Source organism: Peromyscus eremicus, chromosome 4 (assembly GCF_949786415.1).
Source record: "Peromyscus eremicus chromosome 4, PerEre_H2_v1, whole genome shotgun sequence".
Classification (NCBI taxonomy): Eukaryota; Metazoa; Chordata; class Mammalia; order Rodentia; family Cricetidae; genus Peromyscus; species Peromyscus eremicus.
Window position 1 is genome coordinate 137,150,071 of NC_081419.1, and position 19,798 is coordinate 137,169,868.

Consider the following 19,798-nt stretch of genomic DNA (forward strand, 5'->3'; position numbering starts at 1 on the left):
GGAGAAGTCTCCTCCTCTGGGGCCGTGGGCTTGGCATAGCTCCCAGATTTGGCTATGAGCAATCATCCCCCCCCCCCTTTGGAGTTAATTTCCCCATCTGTGCAGGGCGGCATGGGAGTGGGGTAGAGTAGGGTGGAGGTATGGGGTGGGGTGGGGTGGGGTGGGCCAGAGAGGCTGTGGACCTAGATGAAGCTTAGAAGCTTCTAGACAGCTTACTAAATGGATTGCAGGTCCTGCCTTCATGACTTCTAGTCATGAGGAGGCCTGGGAATCTGTATTTTCCCTTTCCTGGCTAATGTGATGTGCACTCAGGGCTGGGAAACATGTTGGATTGTGCCAAGACCAGGGACTTCCACGTTCTGTCTGATGTCTTTAGCCTGAGGGTAAGAACTCACCCAGAACATGTTGGCTTCCCACCTCTCACTCCTCAGGCTCTCACTCTTGCCTTCCTGTGAGTTCATAGGTCAGCCTTTATTGTAATTAGCAAGGATGACCACCAGAGCTAACCACAGTCAGGAGGCTGGGGAGCCGACTCAGCAGGTAAAATGCCTGCTGCACACGCTTCAGGACCTGAGATCCATCCCTGGCAACCATATATAACAGCCTGGCACAGCGGAACACATCTGTACCACCAGCGCTGAGGGTGCAGAGATGGACAGATCCTTAGGGTTTACTTGGCTAGCTTGTGATCATCAGGCACAGTGAGAGATCCTGTCTCAAAAAAAAAAAAAAAAAAAAAAAAGAGAGAGAGCTGGAGAATGATAGAGGCAGTCACGGGATAGTGATCCTTTCACATTTACACACATTTACCTGCACACCACACATACATGTACACACCCCCCTCCCAAAAGAAAGCAAACCGTATCGCCAACCTCCTCAGGAGTTAGTGGCATCATTTCCTGTCCTCTTCCACAAATGAAGAAACCCAGGCTTGGAGAACTCAAGGACTTTTCAGACAACTCAACCAATAAGGCAGAGCCTAGAAGTGAAACTCTGACTTGGGGGTCCTTGCTCCAGAGCACAGTGTCATTCTGCCTCTTAGGAGCACCATGGGATGGTTCCAGTTCAAGGCCAGTTCTGGGTGACACTGAGGCCAAGTTAAGGATCCCACACTGTCTGACTCAGCTAAGAAGTGACCATTTGTAAGAGTCTCCATACCTTCTATGATAGTCAAAGCTGAGTAAGGTCTCTGTCTTTTCAGGTGTGTGCCCAGCTGTGTCCGACATCCTGTACCTGTCCCTGGACACCACCCCAGTGCCCACTGGGGGTGCCCCTGGTGCTGGATGGCTGTGGCTGCTGTCGAGTGTGTGCACGGCGGCTGGGGGAGTCCTGTGACCATCTGCATGTCTGCGACCCCAGCCAGGGCCTGGTTTGTCAGCCTGGGGCAGGCCCCGGTGGCCGTGAGGCCACGTGCCTCTGTAAGCAGGTTTGCCAGACTAATGGGGGTGGCGTCCAGGCCATGGGGTCCAGAGTCCAAGTGGAGCCCTGCTCTCTGTATCTCTCTGATCTCACCCTAGGAGCGGGTCTTCCTTCAGCTCAGCCAAAGCTCACCTCCAAAGGTTCCTGGACCCACTTCCTGTTTCTTCCCTCTTGTCCTCTGCTGGGATATCCCAAATCACAGCCAGCTTCCAAAACTGGGCAAGCAGTTGCCCCAAGACAAATGCACAGACCTGTGGGAAGTAGAGGACAGGCTCCAGTGGGGCGTCGTGTGTGCCTCGAACAGTGCTGGTCACTCACTGTTCATGCCCCATAGTCCTGCTGCGCAAGGTCTACAGACAGGGGAACTGAGGCTCAGAGATGTTAGCTAGCCTGCTCCATGCCCTACACCCTGCCCATCTCCAGTCAGATTTAAGTAACAGTCCATTCCCTCCATTCCACTGAGAGCTTTGGGCTACAGTGCGAGCCCCGGGGCTGTTTCCCAGTGGCATTGGATGTGTGACATTCCTTACCACCCTCTCAGGCCTGGGTGTCCTCTGACACTTTGGAGCAGGGCTCAGTGACTATGTACCAGGCCACTGTTGGAGGAAGGCCCTCTGGGGCCTGACAGTTAGCAGCACCCTCTGTACCCAGGAGGCGCCAGAATCAGCTACCAGTGGTGACCTTGCCAAGGTCACCAAAGAGCAAAATTACCCCAGTTGAGAACGTTAGAGGAACAGAGAAGGTTTAGATTTTTATAATTCATCTGTTTCATCTAAGTGTGTTTCACACTTTGACAAAAATGACCTCATCTGCTCCCTTTCTTGCTCCTGCTCTCTGCTCCAGCCACACTGGCCCTGAACACCCAGATCACGCTCTCAACCTTGGGGCCTTTGCCCTGGCCATTCCTCTATCCTCATCCTTTCCCTAGATATACACATGGGAAGTTCCCTCACTTCCTTCGCATTCCTACTCACACGCTATTTCATCCATGAGGCCCTGGCACCATATTTAAAAAAGTGTAACTCCCCTCCAGCGCCGTCATCTCTCTGCCCGGTCACCAGCCCGCACAGCCTCGACTTGTGAGCTGTGTTTACTTTTCACTGGATGATGTTTGCCCGTTTGCCCACATATCCTGGATTACAACCGCTTGGCACACCGCCTAGGCCACAGTAGGTGCTCAGCAAATATTTGTGGCATTACGTGGATGATGGCAGAGGTTCTAGCGGGGCTGGCAGTAACAGGAGCCCTTTCTAGAGTAAGTCTTGTGGGAAAATGCTTTACAAGTCAGTTCTACTTTATCCTTAACACTGAGGTAGATCTCAGGGTTGCCCCTCTTTTGGAGGCGAGGGAGCTCAGTTCAGAGAGGCTCAGGTCACTTACACAGGCCGCACAGCTTGTGAGTGGTGGAAGGAAAAATCAATCCATCTGTGACTCGTGCCTTTGCAAACGGCTTCCAGAGGGCAGAAAGGACACCGAGAGTCCCCAGATAGCAAGCCTGTGGCTCGTGCTCAGGGGAGCCTGGGGACCTCCAGTGAAGGCTGCTGTCACGGGTGGGTAGGGGAGGTTGCTGGCAGAGGGGACCCTGAAGAAGGCTTGGAGGGAACAAGGGTTTTGGCAGTTGGACACGGGTACAGCTGGGTAGGGGAATTCTGAGATGGTTCATGGGGTTTGCCATCTCAAGGCACCTCTCATAGTGCATCTACCCTGCTGAGGGATTGACTGCCCAGCCTCACTTGCCCCACACCCAGCCAGCTCCCAGCTGATGGCCTCTGAGGTGCCAGGAACTCTTGCTAAAATTATCGTCCTCCCGTTGACTTTCCTAAACACACCTCTGTTTACCAGGTCATCCTGGCAACTAGGGGCCCAAAGCTGAGGCAGTAGAGGTCAGGTGGTGTGTGTGTGTGTGTGTGATGGGTGTGGTGGGGTGAACCCAGAAGTAGGGAGCAAGGCACAGCACCTGTGTGGTTCCTAAGGAACCATTGGCAACATGGTCCAGGTCAGAAGGTCTGGTCTTTGTATCCAAGGGGCTGTGATCTGGAGGCAGTGGGGACAGGGAGCTGACAGAGTTGTCCTCTCTGGAGAAATAAGGGGATGTGAGGAGGAACGCTCTGGCTCCAGCTCTCTAGGGAGGTGGTGATGGGGCCACTCAGATAATTTAAGTAGCTAATGCAAAGTCCCATGGCCAGCAAGTTAAACCTTGGCAGACAGTGATAACTCCACACAGGAAGAGGACAGAAGGGGATGCTACTGGACACCCCAGATCCAGTGTGCTTCACGGCTAAATACTAAATATCACTAACTTCACAGGGTCTCCAGCCCAGGCTGGCCTTGAACTTCTGAATCTCTTGCCACCACCTCCCAAGTGCTAGGATTCCAGGAGTGCCAGCAAGCATGCCATCACACCGAGTTTATACAATGCTGGAGATTGAGCTCAGGGCCTTGAGCACGCTAGGCAAGCACTCTACAAACTGAGCCACATCCCTTAATGCAAGGCTTCATCTTTTCAGATTCATTGCACACTTAATTTCATTTAGTCTAGGACACACTGTGAAATAAGTACCAGCATATACTATTTTTCACATAGAGAAACTGAGGCAAGAAGTGAAATTACGTGGTCCATGGTTAAGAAAATTTGGAGCTGGGGTCCAAGCCAGGCTCCTGGATGCCTCTCTGTCTTGCTGAGGAGGGAGGCAGGCCAGCGGGGGAGGGGTGTGGTGAGGCCAGGGCTGGGCCGGGGTGCCTGTCTTGTGCTCTGGGGCCAGGACTCACAGCCGGTCTGCTTTCTCCTCCCTGTGTAGTGGAAGAGGATGATGGAAGCTGTGAGGTGAATGGCCACAGGTACCTGGATGGGGAGACCTTTCAGCCCAATTGTAGGGTCCTCTGCCGCTGTGACGATGGCGGCTTCACCTGCCTGCCACTGTGCAGTGAGGATGTGCGGCTGCCCAGCTGGGACTGTCCACGCCCCAGGAGAGTAGAGGTGCCTGGGAGGTGCTGTCCTGAGTGGGTGTGTGACCAGGGAGCGATGCCAAGGATCCAGCGTTACCTGGCCCAAGGTGAGTGACTATAGGTTAAGCCCAGGCCACCAAGGCCTCAGCTGCTGGGGTTCCAGATACACATATGGAACACATATTTATGACACTTAATACATGTGTACAATCTATAATATTATGAATCCATGATTGTGTGGATTTAGTAAAATACTGGGTAAAAGATGAACCAGCAGGACTGGAGTTTGGGACACAGCCCAGGGCTGGGCAGAGGTACAGACAAGACAGCTACATCCTTCTACAAATGCTTCAACTTTGGGACTTTGGTGTCCCGTTTCTTTGAAAACATTATTGTTGTCACATGAGTTTGACTGGAGAAGGTGACCAGGAAGTAAGGGCTGGTTCTGTGGATGCTGCCACATGCGGAAGGCAGGAGACGGGTGGGTTAAAGAGATGGACACTGCGTTTTTCAACCCAGTGCTGGCCTTGCTTGCTGTGTGATCTGAAAAACTTGCTGGAGTTTCCTGCCTCAGTTTCTCCAACTGTAAAGTGGAACTAATAAGAACACCCACCTTTTAGAACTGTGGCGAGGACAAAATGAATTAGATCAAGTGAATGGGTTGTAAAGAGGCCTGATACTCACTGCGTACGTGCTCTGGCCACCATTATCCCTGGCAGGGAATATGGCACATCAAGTTAGGCACATTGGAGAAAGTCATCCAGCTCACCGTATATATCACACCCTCCCATAACACTTGGAATTGAACCTACAGCCTTGTACACACTAGGCACATGCTCTACCACTGAGCCATGCTGCCAGCCCTCCACTTACATAGTGAAAAGCAAGATAAAAGCCCTACCTCCCATCTGACCTCCATTGTGTGTACACGTACACAGGGCCATGAGCATACTTGCAGTTGGTCCTCTGTATCCGTGGATTCGACCAGCTGCTCATCAAAAATAGTTTTGTAATTGGGTCTGTACTGAGCATGCGCAAACTTTTTTTTTTTTTTTTTTTTTTTTTTATTCTGGAGACTCTTCCTTAGCAAAGATGGTTTCACAACTATTCAATAACACTCCCGTTTTAGCTAGACTTAGTGATCTGGAAGTGACCTGTGTGCCTAGGAGGGTGTGTGTAGGCTCTGGGCAAACACCTCACAACTTGGTACTCTTGAGCCGTCCTTGATCCAACACCCCCTGCTCTGACACACCAACACATGACACCTGTGTGTACAAAGCTGGGTCTTTCGTCATCAGCACCAGTGACATTTGGGATGAGTCGCTCTTTGTGGTTGGGGGCTGTTGGGTATGCTGTGGGATGTAGAAAGACAACCTGGCCTCTACACTCTAGATGTCAGTAGCAACCCTCCCCCCCCCAAAAAAAAACCCTCCTGTATACATTGACTGTGACAACTGAAAGATCTCTCTAGACTTTGCCAGATATGCTCTTGGTTCTCAGGGCTAGAAGGAAGGACATCAAACATGACAGAAGAGGAGAGTGGGAGGGAAGAGGTAGGCCATGGGGAGCCTGTCGTCTTGGCCCTTCAGCATTCTTACCAGCAGGTGGCAGTGCCACACAGTGTGTCCATGTGACACCATGGATCAGGGAGTAGGAAGGTAGAGAAAGGAAAGGGCCCTTTCCAGTTCTCATGACCAGTGTCAGCGGGGTGCATTGTGGGTAGACTCCCCAGCCATTGTTTATTCAATCCCAAATGTTAGGAAGTTTAGGAAGAAACTAAGGCTCAGCCGTCTCGCCAGGGTCCCTGTGATGGCCAGCAGGCCGGTGGACTTGCCTGCAGAGCCCCGACCTCTCCATGTTCACCCTCTTCTTTCTAACCCCCAGGACACCAACTTTCTGGCCTTGTCACTCCTGCATCGGCCGATGTCCCCTGTCCAAATTGGAGCACAGCCTGGGGCCCCTGCTCAACCACCTGTGGGCTGGGTATAGCCACCCGAGTATCCAACCAGAACCGATTCTGCCAACTGGAGATCCAGCGCCGCCTGTGCCTGCCCAGACCCTGCCTGGCAGGCAGGAGTCAAAGCTCATGGAACAGTGCCTACTAGAGCCAACTGGGGATGGAGATGCAGAGGCTGCCACTCTCAGCAGGTGTCCCTAGGACCAGGCCCTGGACTGATGGTAGCTGTCCCTTTCTTGGCTGCAGTTAACTGTCCTGGTTGGGTTCGCTGTCCAGGGCACTGAGGGATGCCTGCTGTCTCTGAGGTAGGTGTAGCATATGACCAGCTCCGTTTCTCTAATTCAGCCTGGGATTCTGACCCAGGCGTCTGGGTCCTCCTGGCTAGTTCCTTATCAAACATGCACATGGGGCAGCTTTTTCTCCAAACTTCCCTGTACGAAAAGGACCACCGAAAGAACTTTTAAAGCTAAGCTGTGCTGGGCAAGCCTGGCCATCATGCTGGGGACAATGGGGGTGAGGAGGTACCAGGCAGCAGATTGCCTGAAACTCCCAATTTCCTTCTTGGACTTCTGTGCACTTGTCCCCAAAGTCAAGATTATGGGTGGACTCATGAGTCTGGCTTCCCTGGTCTGAGAATACCCTGCCAGCCCGGGAAGAATTCAGTGGCAGAATTCTCTGTGAACATGAAGAGATGAAATCATGCTGTCCCAAGGAGCATCAGCAAGATCCATGGACTTCACTTTATATTTGTAAGAACACACATTTCCTAAGCACTTGAAAAGCAGGAGGTTCACAGCTCTACACTTCTGGTGTCCTGTGTTATCATGTCAAAACAAAACTAAAAACCACCTAAATATAAAATTTACATCCTCTCCCATGGTCCATTTTGTGTTTATTTTAAAATTAAAAGTAGGGGCTGAGGTTGGTTGGTAAAGTGTTTGCCAGGAAAGCTTGAGAACCTGGGATGAATCCCAGAACCTACATACAAAGGCCAGGTATGGTGGTGCAGCCTTATGATCCCTGTACTGGGGAATCGAGGCAGGAGGATTCCTAGAGCTCCAAGGCCAGTCAGCATAGCCTGCTTAGTAAGTTCTGGGCCAGTGAGAGACCCTGTTTCAAAAAACACAGTGGAAAACTCCTAAGGAACAATGCCTGAGGTCCTACACACACACACACACACACACACACACACACACACACACACACACGTACGTGCACATACACAAACACCACAAACAACAAATACTTTTTTGTTATTTGTTTTTTTGAGACAGGGTTTCTCTGTGTAACAGCCTTAGCTGTTCTGGAACTTGCTTTGTAGACCAGAATTTGTAGACTTGCTTGTTTGGCCTCAAACTCAGAGATCTCCCTGCCTCTGCCTTCCAAGTGCTGGAATTAAAGGCATATGCCACCACACCTGGCAACAAATACTTTTTAAAATGGTGTTGTCATCAATGTCTAGCCAGGCAATCAGAGAAGTCTCTGGTCTGTGTGGTGGTACATGCCCTTAGTCCCAGAACTCCAAAGAAGAGGCAGGTAGATGGATCTCTGTGAGTTCGAGGCCAGCCTGGTCTACATATTGGGTTCCAGGCCAGCCAGAGCTATACAGTGAGATCATGTTCAAAAACCAAAAACTAAACAAAGGACAATAGTCTCTGTGCTGAAAGTGTGATTCTCCCTATGAAACAATTGAGATGTGTGTAATTCGCACAGTTAAATGCACAAGCCACAAACCTGTCTCAGGTCTTTATGACTGTGCATCCGTGTAACCAACACCTCTGTCCAGGTATATAATGTTCCCATCACCTCAGGAAAGTCCTGCTCCTCCTGTGCTCCCCTTCTGGTGATTAGATGAGCCCCATCCTGCCTGATTTCCATCTCCACAGGTGTGATTTTGCCTGTCCCTGAGCTTTGCGCCTTCGAAGCCAGACGCTCTTCAGTGACTGGTTTGTCCTATTCGACAGAGTATAAAAAAGAAGAAACATTCAGTGTGGGTACTGAGTCCGTCTGAGCAGCCAACTAGAGAACGAATTCCCCACCACACCTGGAAGTGAGAGCAGCCTCCCACAGGTGGGGCAAGGTGGCCAAGCCCAAAGCTGGCCTGGAGGCAAGAGGAGAAGGAACCTCATAATGTAGGGCTGCCAGTCTCCCAGAATCACCAAACAGGGAGAGGAAGGGCAGCCTTTGTGTGGTAGAATGATGGAGGGCTGGGACGGGAGCCCTCCCTGTGTGAAGAGATGGTGAAGACCTTCTGACCTTCTTCCTCGGTCAGGCTTTCCTAGCTGAGCTACCTGGGTCCGACTGGCTGAACCCCAGGAAAGTGTCTGCACTCACTTCCTTAGTGCTGGGCTGGAGCAGCAGGGGAACTGTGTGTCACCGACCTGTTGCTCTCTGGAAACTCCTTCTCTGTCAGCAATAGCTGAATCACCCAGCACGGAGCCAGACTGTGGACTGGGGCACCCCACCTTCCTGCATGTTGAGGGAGATCATGAAGACGGGGCTCCCTCAGTGGAAGACAGAGAGAGATCCCAGGCCTGCCAAGATGCCCAGCACCCTCCCTGTCCTAACTGGCGACAGCTTTAGAGAATCTGGCCCTCTAGACCTTGCTCTGGGCTCAGCACCAGGATGGTGCCAGGCAGTGGACTGTACCATCACCTACTGAGTATTTACTGTGTCCTGGTGCACCTGTCCATGACTTTTGAAATGTGAAGTACTTGAAGGAATTCCTGCCCTACAGAGGAGAAACTGAAGATGGAGATGTAAAATTACAGCTACTATCAGGGCTAGGAGACCCCGAACCAGCTGAACCCACGGCCCATGCGCTGTTTCCCCACCCCCACCCATTTCTCTCCTGTCTTTCACTCCTATCCTTCCCCGTCTTTTCTCTCCTCTTTGTTTTTGTCTATCCCTTCTCTCCCTTCTCCTTTCCTCCCATTTTGTCTTTTCCCTTCCCTTCTTTTTCTTAACCTCAACTGAGCAATATTATCAAGTATCCAGATCACACGCGGTCACTTGTCAACTCTTCAAGAACAACCCGCGCCTCCGCCAGCATCTGGTCCAAGCAGGATCTTGCATTTCCTGAGTCCCCTGCTCCCAGCCCACCCTGAGTGCCCACATCGCTAAAATCTGTGTTATTAGCGGGTTTCCAACGGACTTTGGTGGAGGAAACAGTAACATGGTGCTGCCCCCTAGTGATATTTGTAAGCTTGAATAGCGGAGACGCTGCCAGCGGATCCAAGTCCTGGAACTAGAGGTCACTGCTGCCCCCTGTTGCCCAGATGTAAAAGTGCAGCCTATTTGGAGACCGTGTCCCTAAGCTTCAGGGTGAGGTGGTGACAGAGACAGCTAGTTCTCCCCCAGCCCCTGTTTGGTGGAGGGTATTTTGTTGCTTTTCCATTTGTGCTGAGTGTATTATTTAATCACCAGGCCCCGAGGCAGGGTACCTTGTCTGTCCACTGGATGACCCACCGTGAGTGCCTTCTCCCGTTGGCCACACCGCATAGCCAGAAAGACCGTTGTAAGCACAACCATGGCTAAGTCATTCTGCTTAAAACTCTCTGGGACCCTGAGATAAACCTCCACTGACTAGACCAGACCCACGACTCTCAGGCCTCTTGTGTCTTCCAGATCCTCTGTGCTGAGACACCCCATAGGTGTGGCATCCCCTCTTGGCCACATTCTCCCTTCTAGGCCTTTCCCCAGGCTGCTTGCTCTGACCTGGATGGCTCTTGTTATTCCTTGTGACTCTCTTCTGGCTTCCAACTAGATAAAGAAGAGATCCATGTAGTGACTGACAGGATTCAGCAGTCAGGGAGAGGAAGGAGGCAGGGGTCGGAGGGAGGGTGGAATAGAACATACAGCCAGGACTCAAGCTGACCTCACAGCCTCTGTTTCTGGGGGGTTATAGGCCAATGAGGTGGCAGATATTATCATTAAGGCCACCCAGAGAGCTGACACAATTTTACCAGGGTTTCGCAGTTGGTATATTGTAGGCCTAGGATCTAAACCTGTTCTCTGGTCCTAGAAACTTGCCCTTGACTTCACTACATAGCTGGAGGGGGCTAGAGTAGGAGGAGGAAGCCAGTGGAATGTTTCTAAGAAGGGCCTGCAGGTGAGTCTTGGAGCTTTCTGGAATATAGGCGTTCTCGGTACCTTCTGTTTGACCTCAGCTGAAAAGCAGACTTCATCTGGGAACCTGAAACAATAGGAAGTCCCACTTAGGAGTCTATGTATCATCTAATTTGACTATCACAACTCACATGGTAAGTGTGTCCATTGGGTGATGCTAGCTGTCTTAATAAACCAGGCAAGCATTCTAACGGGATGGCGGCTTTCCTTCACGTGATGTTCCTGGCTGCTTACATGGTGACCCACCATTTCCCAGGGCACAGGGTCCTCTGCATCTGTATTGCAGACAGAGATGGAGACGTTTCCCTGTTCCCTAGAGGCCATGTCTGGAACCTACACTCTAACTTGCACTCCATTGGTGATGCTCACCCCATGGTCACTTGTGGCTGTAAGACAGGCTGGCAAATGAATTGTCTTGCTGTGCAGGTGTCTCCCAAAGTCGACACCACACTATGGAGTCTTTGCTAGAATGAGGGTGAGAACAAAATTCCTGTTAGCAACCTGTTTAAACAGCTTCCCGGCTAATGGGGCTCTCCAGGCTGTTTGAATGGGACACTCCTGCCACACGCCTGCTGAGTGGCCAGCAGGCCATTCTCTGGCACCCTTGTCCCCTCTGGCTTTCTGCCATCAAATTGCATGCTTGCCAAGAGTCTATTGGGTTTGTTTCCAAACTGGTCTGCACCAGCCACACTGGTTTTTGTAAAGAGGCAATTGAATTAGCGATCCCATAAGCTGGTGAAATACGAGCACAAAGGGAAGAGGTTTGTTTTTTTATGAAAGCTCAGTAAAGACTTGTGGTTTAAAAACTACTTTAAATTGGGCATGGAAGAAACAACTCCAAAAGATCTGGAAAGAAACATCCGGAGGCAGCTGGAGTGGCAGCTCAGCGGTTAAGAGCATGCGCTGTTCTTAAGAGGTCCCGGGTTGGCGTCCTAGCACTACAGCAGGTGGTTCACAACCGCCTGAACTCCAGTTCCGGGGTCCGATGTCTTTAAAGGCACATGCACATGCACTCACACACACAATTAAAACAATAAAAATAGCCGGGCGGTGGTGGCGCACGTCTTTAATCCCAGCACTTGAAAGGCAGAGCCAGGCAGATCTCTGTGAGTTCAAGGCCAGCCTGGTCTACAGAGCAAGATCCAGGACGGGCACCAAAAACTACACAGAGAAACCCTGTCTCGAAAAACAAACAAACCAACAACAATAATAATGATAATAATAATATTTTTAAAAAGAAAGAACCACAGTGTAGAGGATTCTGCTCTCCTGTTGTTCCGTTAGTTGCCTGCCAGTCCTAGGTGTCCTTCACATATGGGGACAATGTGTGAAGCTCATGAACAGGGCTAAACACAAGGAATAGATTGGACGGAAAACAAATGTTTGTTTTTAATTGAATAAAATCTTCCAGGTGTGCCAGGCAGTGGTGGTACATGCCTTTAATCCCAGCGCTCAGGAGACAGGCAGCCTGGTCTCCAGAGCAAGTTCTAAGACAGTCAAGGCTACACAGGGAAACCCTGTCTTGAACAAACAAACAAACCACACAAATAGAAATCTTCTATTTAAAAGGACGTCCTGGGGTAGGGAATGGATTTCTGTGTTAGATCGCTTGTCTAAAGTGCTCAGGGTCCAGGGTTCTATTCCTAGCACGTCATTTAAGCCACACAAGCTGGGTGTGACGGTGCACACCTATAGTCCCAGTTACTTGGGAAGCCAGTTTGTATGCATAGTGAACTCAAAGGCCAGCCTCGGCAATTTAGCAAGATCCTGTCTCAAAACAAAACAAAGGGCTAGAAATGCACTCATTGGTAGGAGAGCTTGTCCAGTGTGAGTGAGAGCATCCCTTGATGCTTTGAGTAGTTGACTAACCTCTAGTCCCAGGTGTGATGGCTGTGTGTGAGGAAGACCAGCTCCCTCTTATTCCCCAGGGTACTCTTGAGCAGGGAGAAATAAGGAATATGTAGATAGAAGTATAGAGGAGAGAGACAGTTAGAAAACACAGGATAGCTCGGGAGGGCCTGGGTCAAAACCCACCAGCCCCTTCTGTCTCTACTAAAGGGCTTTTAAAGGAATGCTGAGGGGTGGAGCAAAAGACCTCCCCATAGCACAACCAAGTGTAGACCATCCCAGACACCTGGTGACCGTGCACATGGTCCAGCCATCCCCTAAGCAAGCTCAGATCTCACTAGGAAACCTTTGTGGGCTCCCACATATGTGAGCTTTTACTGGATCATTATCCCCATTTCACAGGTGAGTAAACAGAGGCCCAGGATAACTGAAGATTGGAACCAGCGTTCAAATCCAGCCAGTCTGGTTGCCAAATCTGTGCTCTTTGCCAGTGCTGTCCAACGGACTGTTCCACGGTGAGGCAGGTGCTCTGCTTTCCATCATGTCACGGTCGTGGCCAAACTTGACATGTCCCCTGCAATGAAGGCACTGGATTCTTTCAGAACTTGTTTTATTGGTTCTTTGACAGGTTCATATATGTAGATAATGGATCCTGATTATCTGCTTCCTGCACGCCCACCCCCTCTAGGACCCTCAATTTCCCCTTCCCATTTCCCTAGACACCCCAACACATTCCACTCCCCTCTTTTATTCTTTCCTCTTCTAGTAACACACTGTGGTGGTTTGAATAAGAATGGGCCCCACAGGCTCATCGATCTGAATGCTTAGTTTCCAGGGAGAGGTGCTATTTGAAAGGATTAGGATTAGGAGGTATGGCCTTGTTAGAGTAGGCGTGGCCTTGTTGGAGGAAGTGTGTCACTGCGGGGTGGGCTTTGAGGTTTCAAAAGTCCAAACCAGGCCCAGTGTTGTTTTCTCTTTCGGCCTGTGGACCAGGATGGAGCAGAGTACTCAGCTACTTCTCCAGCACCAGGCCTGGCACCATGCTCCCTGCCAGGATGATAATGGACTAAGCTTCTGAAACTGAAAGCCAGCCCCCAATTAAATGCTTCCTTTCATAAGGTTTACTTTGGTCACGATGTCTCTTCACAGCAGTAGAACAGGGTCTGAGACAGGAGTTAGTACCAGGGACTGGGGCATTGATGTGACAGGCTTGACCAGGCTGCTTGTTAGAGGACTTTGTACAGAAAAGTGGTTGAACATTAAGTGGGCCTTAATGGTCCATTCAAGTACGAGCATGGACAATGGTGCTGAGGGACATGGGAACTGTGACTATAGCCGGAAGATTTCCTGTGTCCTGCCCGTCCTGAGGTCAGGACAAACCTCTCACCTGCGATTCATAGCCGCTTATAAAATGATCATTCAGAGGCTTATATTAATTACCTATGGCCTATGGCAGGCTTCTTGCTAGCTAGCTCTTTTAACTTAACCCATTTCTATTAATCTGTAAGTTGCCATGTGGCCGTGGCGTGACGGGTCTGCTGGCATCTTGCTGCTCCTGGGGCAGCAGCTGGCGTCTCCCAACACTCTCCTTTCTCCTTTTACTATCTCTCTTGGATTTTCCCCCCTGGCTCCATCCTGCCCTGCCATAGGCCAATGCAGCTTTATTTATTAGCCAATGGGAGGAACACATATTCACAGCATACAGAAAGACATCCCACAGCATGTGACAGCTTGGCTTAAGAAGTTTCAGAGGAGAAGAATATTAGTAAGCGGCATAGAGACTGCTCTTGTGATATTTTGGCTGCTTTTTGCCCTTGTCCTCCCCAACTTGCTGGCTGGATCCTGGGCAGGTAACCATAGCTGCAGTGGGTTCATGAGTGCCATGGCCCTGCCACTTCCAGAAGACATTTCACAGCCCTCCTCTCCTTCCTCCTGCTCTCACAGTGTTTCTGCTCCCTTCCTCCTCTGTGATGCTGTCTGAGTTTGTGTGTGTGTGTGTGTGTGTGTGTGTGTGTGTGTGTGTGTGTGTCTATACAGATTGTTCTAGTCCATGCTGAACATCAACTGTCATTTACTCTCTCCACTTTCATCAGTTATGAGTCTCCACATTAACTACTGGCTACCGCAAAGAGAAGCTTCTCTAGCCAAGGCTGAGACCAGCACTAATCTATGGGAACTAGCATAAATATTTAGAAGGTGGTTTGGCAATGTGTCGGGTACCAAAACAACAGTAGTATGTTCTCCCCTAGAACCTGTCAAGCCACGCCTTAGAGCAGGCTTACAGTACCAGGCATGACTTTCTTCCTGTGGCTCAGGCCTCAAATCCAATCCAAAAGCAGATGGTGACCGCCATGACACTCACGCCACCAAAGTGGGCACATCTTGCCTGGCAAGTCAGCGTGGTGGGATGCAGGGTTGTCGGCAGAGCTGACACGGACAACTTTTCTCCCCAGAAAGCCTGTGTAGCATCCTCTGTCACTGAACAGACAGCAGGGAGGAAGGTTTCGTGGCAGCTCCAGCTTCATTTCTCCATGTCCTGCAACCAAAACGTCCTGTGTCTTCTGCGGCAGGGCCTTAACATCCAGTTCTGGCTGGCCATCAGGAGCAACAGCAATAGTCTGTGTTGTTTTGGGGATTTCCAGATCAATAACCTATGCTTGGCACTGATATTTTTCTTTAATAATAAGTATTGACCACACATGCAAGGTATCTGTGTTCAAACTCGTTCTATATTTTAAATACAATTTGTAATTAGCTTATGAAGCAGTAGATTTCCATGCTGTTTTTTCATTGTCTTTAGTTTTGGTTAACCCAGTATCTCCTCTCCCCTTATAAACTAAGTTATATATTTGTTTCTCTTTTTGCTTTTTTTTTTTTTTTGGTTTTTCGAGACAGGGTTTCTCTGTGTAGCTTTGCGCCTTTCCTGGAACTCACTTGGTAGCCCAGGCTGGCCTCAAACTCACAGAGATCCGCCTGCCTCTGCCTCCCGAGTGCTGGGATTAAAGGCGTGCGCCACCACCGCCCGGCTTTATTTGTTTCTCTTTTGAGACAGGGTCTTACTGTGTAACCCTGGCTGGCCTAGAACTCTCTTTGTAGACCAGGCTGAGTTGAACTCACAGAGATCTCCCTGCCTGTGCCTCCCAAGGACTGGGATTAAAGGCATGTACTACCAAGCCTGACCTGAATTTTTGAAACAAAACTTTTTCGATTTACTTATCTTGAGTGTATGGGTATTTTTCATGCATGTATGCATGAGCATGCCTGGTGCCCAAGGAAGTCACCGGGGGGGGGGGGGGGGGGGCATCAGCTCCCCTGGAACTGGAGTTACAGCTGAACCGTCTTCCCAGCCCCCAGCCTGTGACTTTCTTCTTGTCCAGCGTTTCCCCATCTTCTTGCCATCTCTAGGCCATGATGTCTTCTGGATAAGCCCTGACGCCGTGACTCAGACACCCTTGATTCCAACAGAGTAGATTTCACTGCAGAAGAGAGGGTGGGGCTGAGCTCTGACTGCCACGTGGTCACCCGCACCATTGCCTGGTAAACCCCTCCCTACAGGAAAGTATGGCTGCCACCAGAACAAGCTCACAGCAGGTGGCCTTCCTATGCATGCCTCTTGGCCTGGTGACTTTAATCATGTGTCCTTGTAAGCCTGAGATTCTTTGGTTAGTGAGAAGCAGCTTTTTATGTCATGCAGCCCAGAACCCTGAGTGACAGGCTGCTGACAAGCCACAGCTGCTCTCTAAGGAGCTCCCAATGATGTCCCCTGGGGTGAAAACAGTCAATTCTGTTAAGAGGGACACATAGGGATCTTATCAAGGGAAATGCCTGAGCCTGTTGGCTTTCTGGAAATCACTGAACTTCATTCTAACTGTAAAAAATCAATTTCCTATGATCCCTAAAGCCCTTCAGAATGAGCAACATGGAAGGGGCTGGGAGAAACTGGTTTGGTGGAGGGGTGCTGTCATTTGCTGGTGAGACCCTGGATTTAGCACATTTATTGGATCCTCACAGGAATCCTGTCAGGCAGATATTCCTACCCACCTGCTGAGGCAGAGATAAGGGCAAACTGGGGCTCAGAGAGGTGAAGTCACATGCCTAAGACGGGACCCAAGGTCCCAGATAACTATCTACTCCATCCTGGTCCCTCGTTCACCACCTGATCTTGTGTGGCCTTAGATGAGTCCCCTCTCTTGTGCTGGGCCTCAGCTTCCTCTCCCCAGTGTGTGAGTGGCCAAGGCTGCCAGCTTTTAAGGGGCCCCCAGGCCTCCCTGAAAGGCCATGGGTATAATGCTAGCACCAGGGGACAAAGGAAAATCACTAGGTGCCCTCAGGTCCCCAAGCAGGGGGAGGAGGGGAGCTGAAGGGAGTGCCTTAGGGAGTTCTGTTTTTGGTGTCTGCTCAGCTGATGACTTCCAAGCTGAGAAACACACATACACAAACTTAACCTCCTCCGGCTTAAAATAGCACTGCTGAACCAAAAATGCCAAGCACAGGGCAGAGTCACCTGCCTGGCAGGGCCAGACAGGGCCTCCATGGCCCCAATTATACCCACCCCAGTGGGCACATCTGACAAGTCACCCTCAGCTCTATGTCACGGGATCCTCACGGAGGCTCTTGTAGCCATCTCACACATGAGGAAAGCATGGTCCCCAGGGCCGATGGAAGAGTGACATGGCCAGCAGTGCCTAGCCTAAGAAGAGTGGTGCCCTTGGGATTCAGGCAGCCCCATGTTCGAGTCCTGTCTCAGCCATGACCACGGGGACTTGGTAGATCGGCACCTTCTCTTTCCTGGCCTGTAGAGGTGACGCTGTGGCAATGCTCAGCACACACAGGGCTCCAGCGCCTCTAGCCAGACTCTCCTCTGTTTCTGAAAACAGAATTCCTGGCATCTGTAGACAGGAAGTTTTGAAAAGGGAGGAAACAAGACTACCAGCTCAGGGTACCTGGGAAGCAGCACATCCCAGTGTCTGTAACGGTCCTCCGTGGGGAGCGTTGGTATCTCGGTTCTCACATGGGAAAATCGAAGCACAAAAAGGTGGAGATGTTCTATCTTTGGACATGCAAGTAGAAAGTGGAGGAGTAGGAATTTGAACTCAAGTCTTCGTGAACTTCAGCTGTGCTCAGGATCATCCTCGTGAACTCTCCTCCCCGCTCCCCACGACCAAGCTGCTCCCCAAGCTTGCTTGTCCCCACAGGCTCTTCTCCAACCCTTCTTGAGTGGAAGGGCCTGGCGCCCTGCCCCCACCCCGAGGCTTCTGCCCAGGTTTCTGCCTCTCTGTGCGGAGAAGAATCAGAAAAACAAACTTGCTGATGCTCTTACTAAAAATAAAGTCTCAGCAACTGTGTTAGCTCTCTGCGTCAGCAACCTGCTTCTGGGCCACTTGGCTGCCATCCTGACCCTCTGGGGGTGAGGGCGTGAAAATCTTTTTCTATAGGCACTGAGCCCCAACTCCACCCCACAACTGAGGTCTTACAGGCCAGGGTCCACTCACTGTGATAGTTAACAGTGGCTAAATGCCCCTGGGGTAATCCCGTTGGCAAGCAGGTGGGGCTGCCCAGGCTTCTCCATTCACCCTATGGCAGCTGTCAATCATCACAAACATGGGGACTTACCCCCACCTCCCACTCCCCTCCAAATTACTTTCTGGGGCTGAGGAGAGAGAGAGTTCAGCCAGTAAAGTGCTTGCTTAACATCCATGAGAACCTGAGATCAATCCCCAGCACCCATTTTTAAGTCAGGTGTGGTGGCATATGTTTGTAATCCCACCTGAGGAGGTCAGGTCAAGAGGATCTCTGGGGCAGTCTGGCTAGCCAGTTGCCTGAACTGGAGAGCCCTGAATCCTAATGAGAGATCTTGTTCCAAAGAAATAACAAGGTGGATAGCTCCTGAGGAGTGACATTCAAAAGTTGATGTCTGGCCTCTACACATATGCACACATGTGTGCATGCACATCGCCCCCAAATGTGTACTTGCACATTTACATCCACCCCTACCCCCCAAAAAGAAGAACTTTCTAGTTCTCTCGACATGGGTCTCCCTGGGCTAGAACAAAGGTGCCTGTGTGTCCACATTCCTTTCTCTAGACAAAGCAGGAACCCGTCTTCTTCCCACCTCCAGCTCCTGAATGTCACCTGCTTTACCCCTCCTCCAGGGATCAGGCTGAGTTCCTAAGGCTGCAATCGCTGGGTGTCTCTCCTGCCTTCATCTTTGAGTACAGGGACCCTTGTGGAAATGTGGACTCACCCGGAGGTTTGAGATCATCCCCCATGTTGAGGTGATCAGCAACCTGTGCCATCAGCGTCCTCAGCTTCCTTTTGCCAGGTAGCCAAATGTATTCACAGATCCCAAGGATGAGGCATGGGCATCCTTGGGGGCCATTCTTATGCTACTGCAGTTCCTTATGAGACAGAAAAGAATTAAAGACAAAAACCATTCTAAGCCAGGCGGTGGTGGCTCGCACCTTTAATTCCAGCACTTGGGAGGCAAAGACAGGCGGATCTCTGTGGGTTCCATGCCAGCCTGGTCTACAGAATGAGTTCCAGGACAGCCAGAGCTATTATAAAGAGAAAGTTTGTCTCAAAAAACAAAACAAACAAGCAAACAAACCCGACGTTCTACGGGTGGTGAAATTGAACCAGCCCAAGCTCCGGGAGCAAGGGAAGTGGTGTTCCTAACTTGCACATGAAAGTTCTCATTTGACCTCAAACTGCCACTGGGTGTGTGCTGCACAGCAGGTCTGGGTGCTGGAGACCAGAGGATGATCCTTGGGGGTGACGCATATGTGGAATGCAAGGGTTATACTGTAGTGGGAGGAATGGAAGATGGCGGGCACTCAGAGGCCTCTAGGAGCTCAGAGGAGACCCCCTGGGGAAACACATCCAACTGTGCTGAGAGGCCAGCATGTGAGCCAGCTGAGTTGGGGTGATTAAGCACCTCGATACCTGTATGGCACTTCTGCTGCTACCCGGCCCCTGGCAGGGAGGAAATAGATGTTGGCTGAGTGGGATGGGGAGAAGACTGTAATGAGCCAAGCAAGCGTTTATGGCGGGGACTAAAAGTTAAGGGTGGCTGGAGCAAGCAAGGGTGAGAGGCTATGGGGAGACAGGCCTGATTAGGACGATGATAGCAATGCATGCCATGCTGCAGCAGATACCTGGGAGGTCCAGTTGTCCCCAACAGCTTCAGGTGAGGGTAGCTGGTGCTGTACCAGAAGTCTCCATACAGGCTCACAGGAAGGACTCCGAAGAAGGTACCATTTTGGTGCTTGGAGACAGGAGTGTGCTCCTTGAAAGAGGGGTCAATGAAAGGTTTCCCAAACACCTAGCTGCTCAGGTAATACTCCAGAGCCATCCTGAGTCCTTCCCTTTACCTCTACACCCAAATCCACTAGTGACACTTGTCCAGTGAATTGGAGTGTATCACCTTCTGTGACAGATGGACCCCCCAAATCAGACCCTGACATAATGGATCACAAGAAGACACACAGCCTTCCTGTGCTC

At 50.7% G+C, this 19,798-nt stretch overlaps 1 protein-coding gene across 1 annotated transcript; it reads left to right on the forward strand.

The window, feature by feature from the left end:
* The first annotated feature begins 323 nt into the window (after positions 1–323).
* Ccn5 (cellular communication network factor 5) lies at positions 324–7,194 on the forward strand. Its single transcript, XM_059258973.1, has 4 exons — positions 324–383; positions 1,202–1,418; positions 4,218–4,472; positions 6,250–7,194. The coding sequence occupies exons 1-4, from the start codon at positions 324–326 to the stop codon at positions 6,468–6,470; spliced, it is 753 nt and encodes a 250-aa protein (XP_059114956.1). The 3' UTR covers positions 6,471–7,194.
* Positions 7,195–19,798: the final 12,604 nt, after the last annotated feature.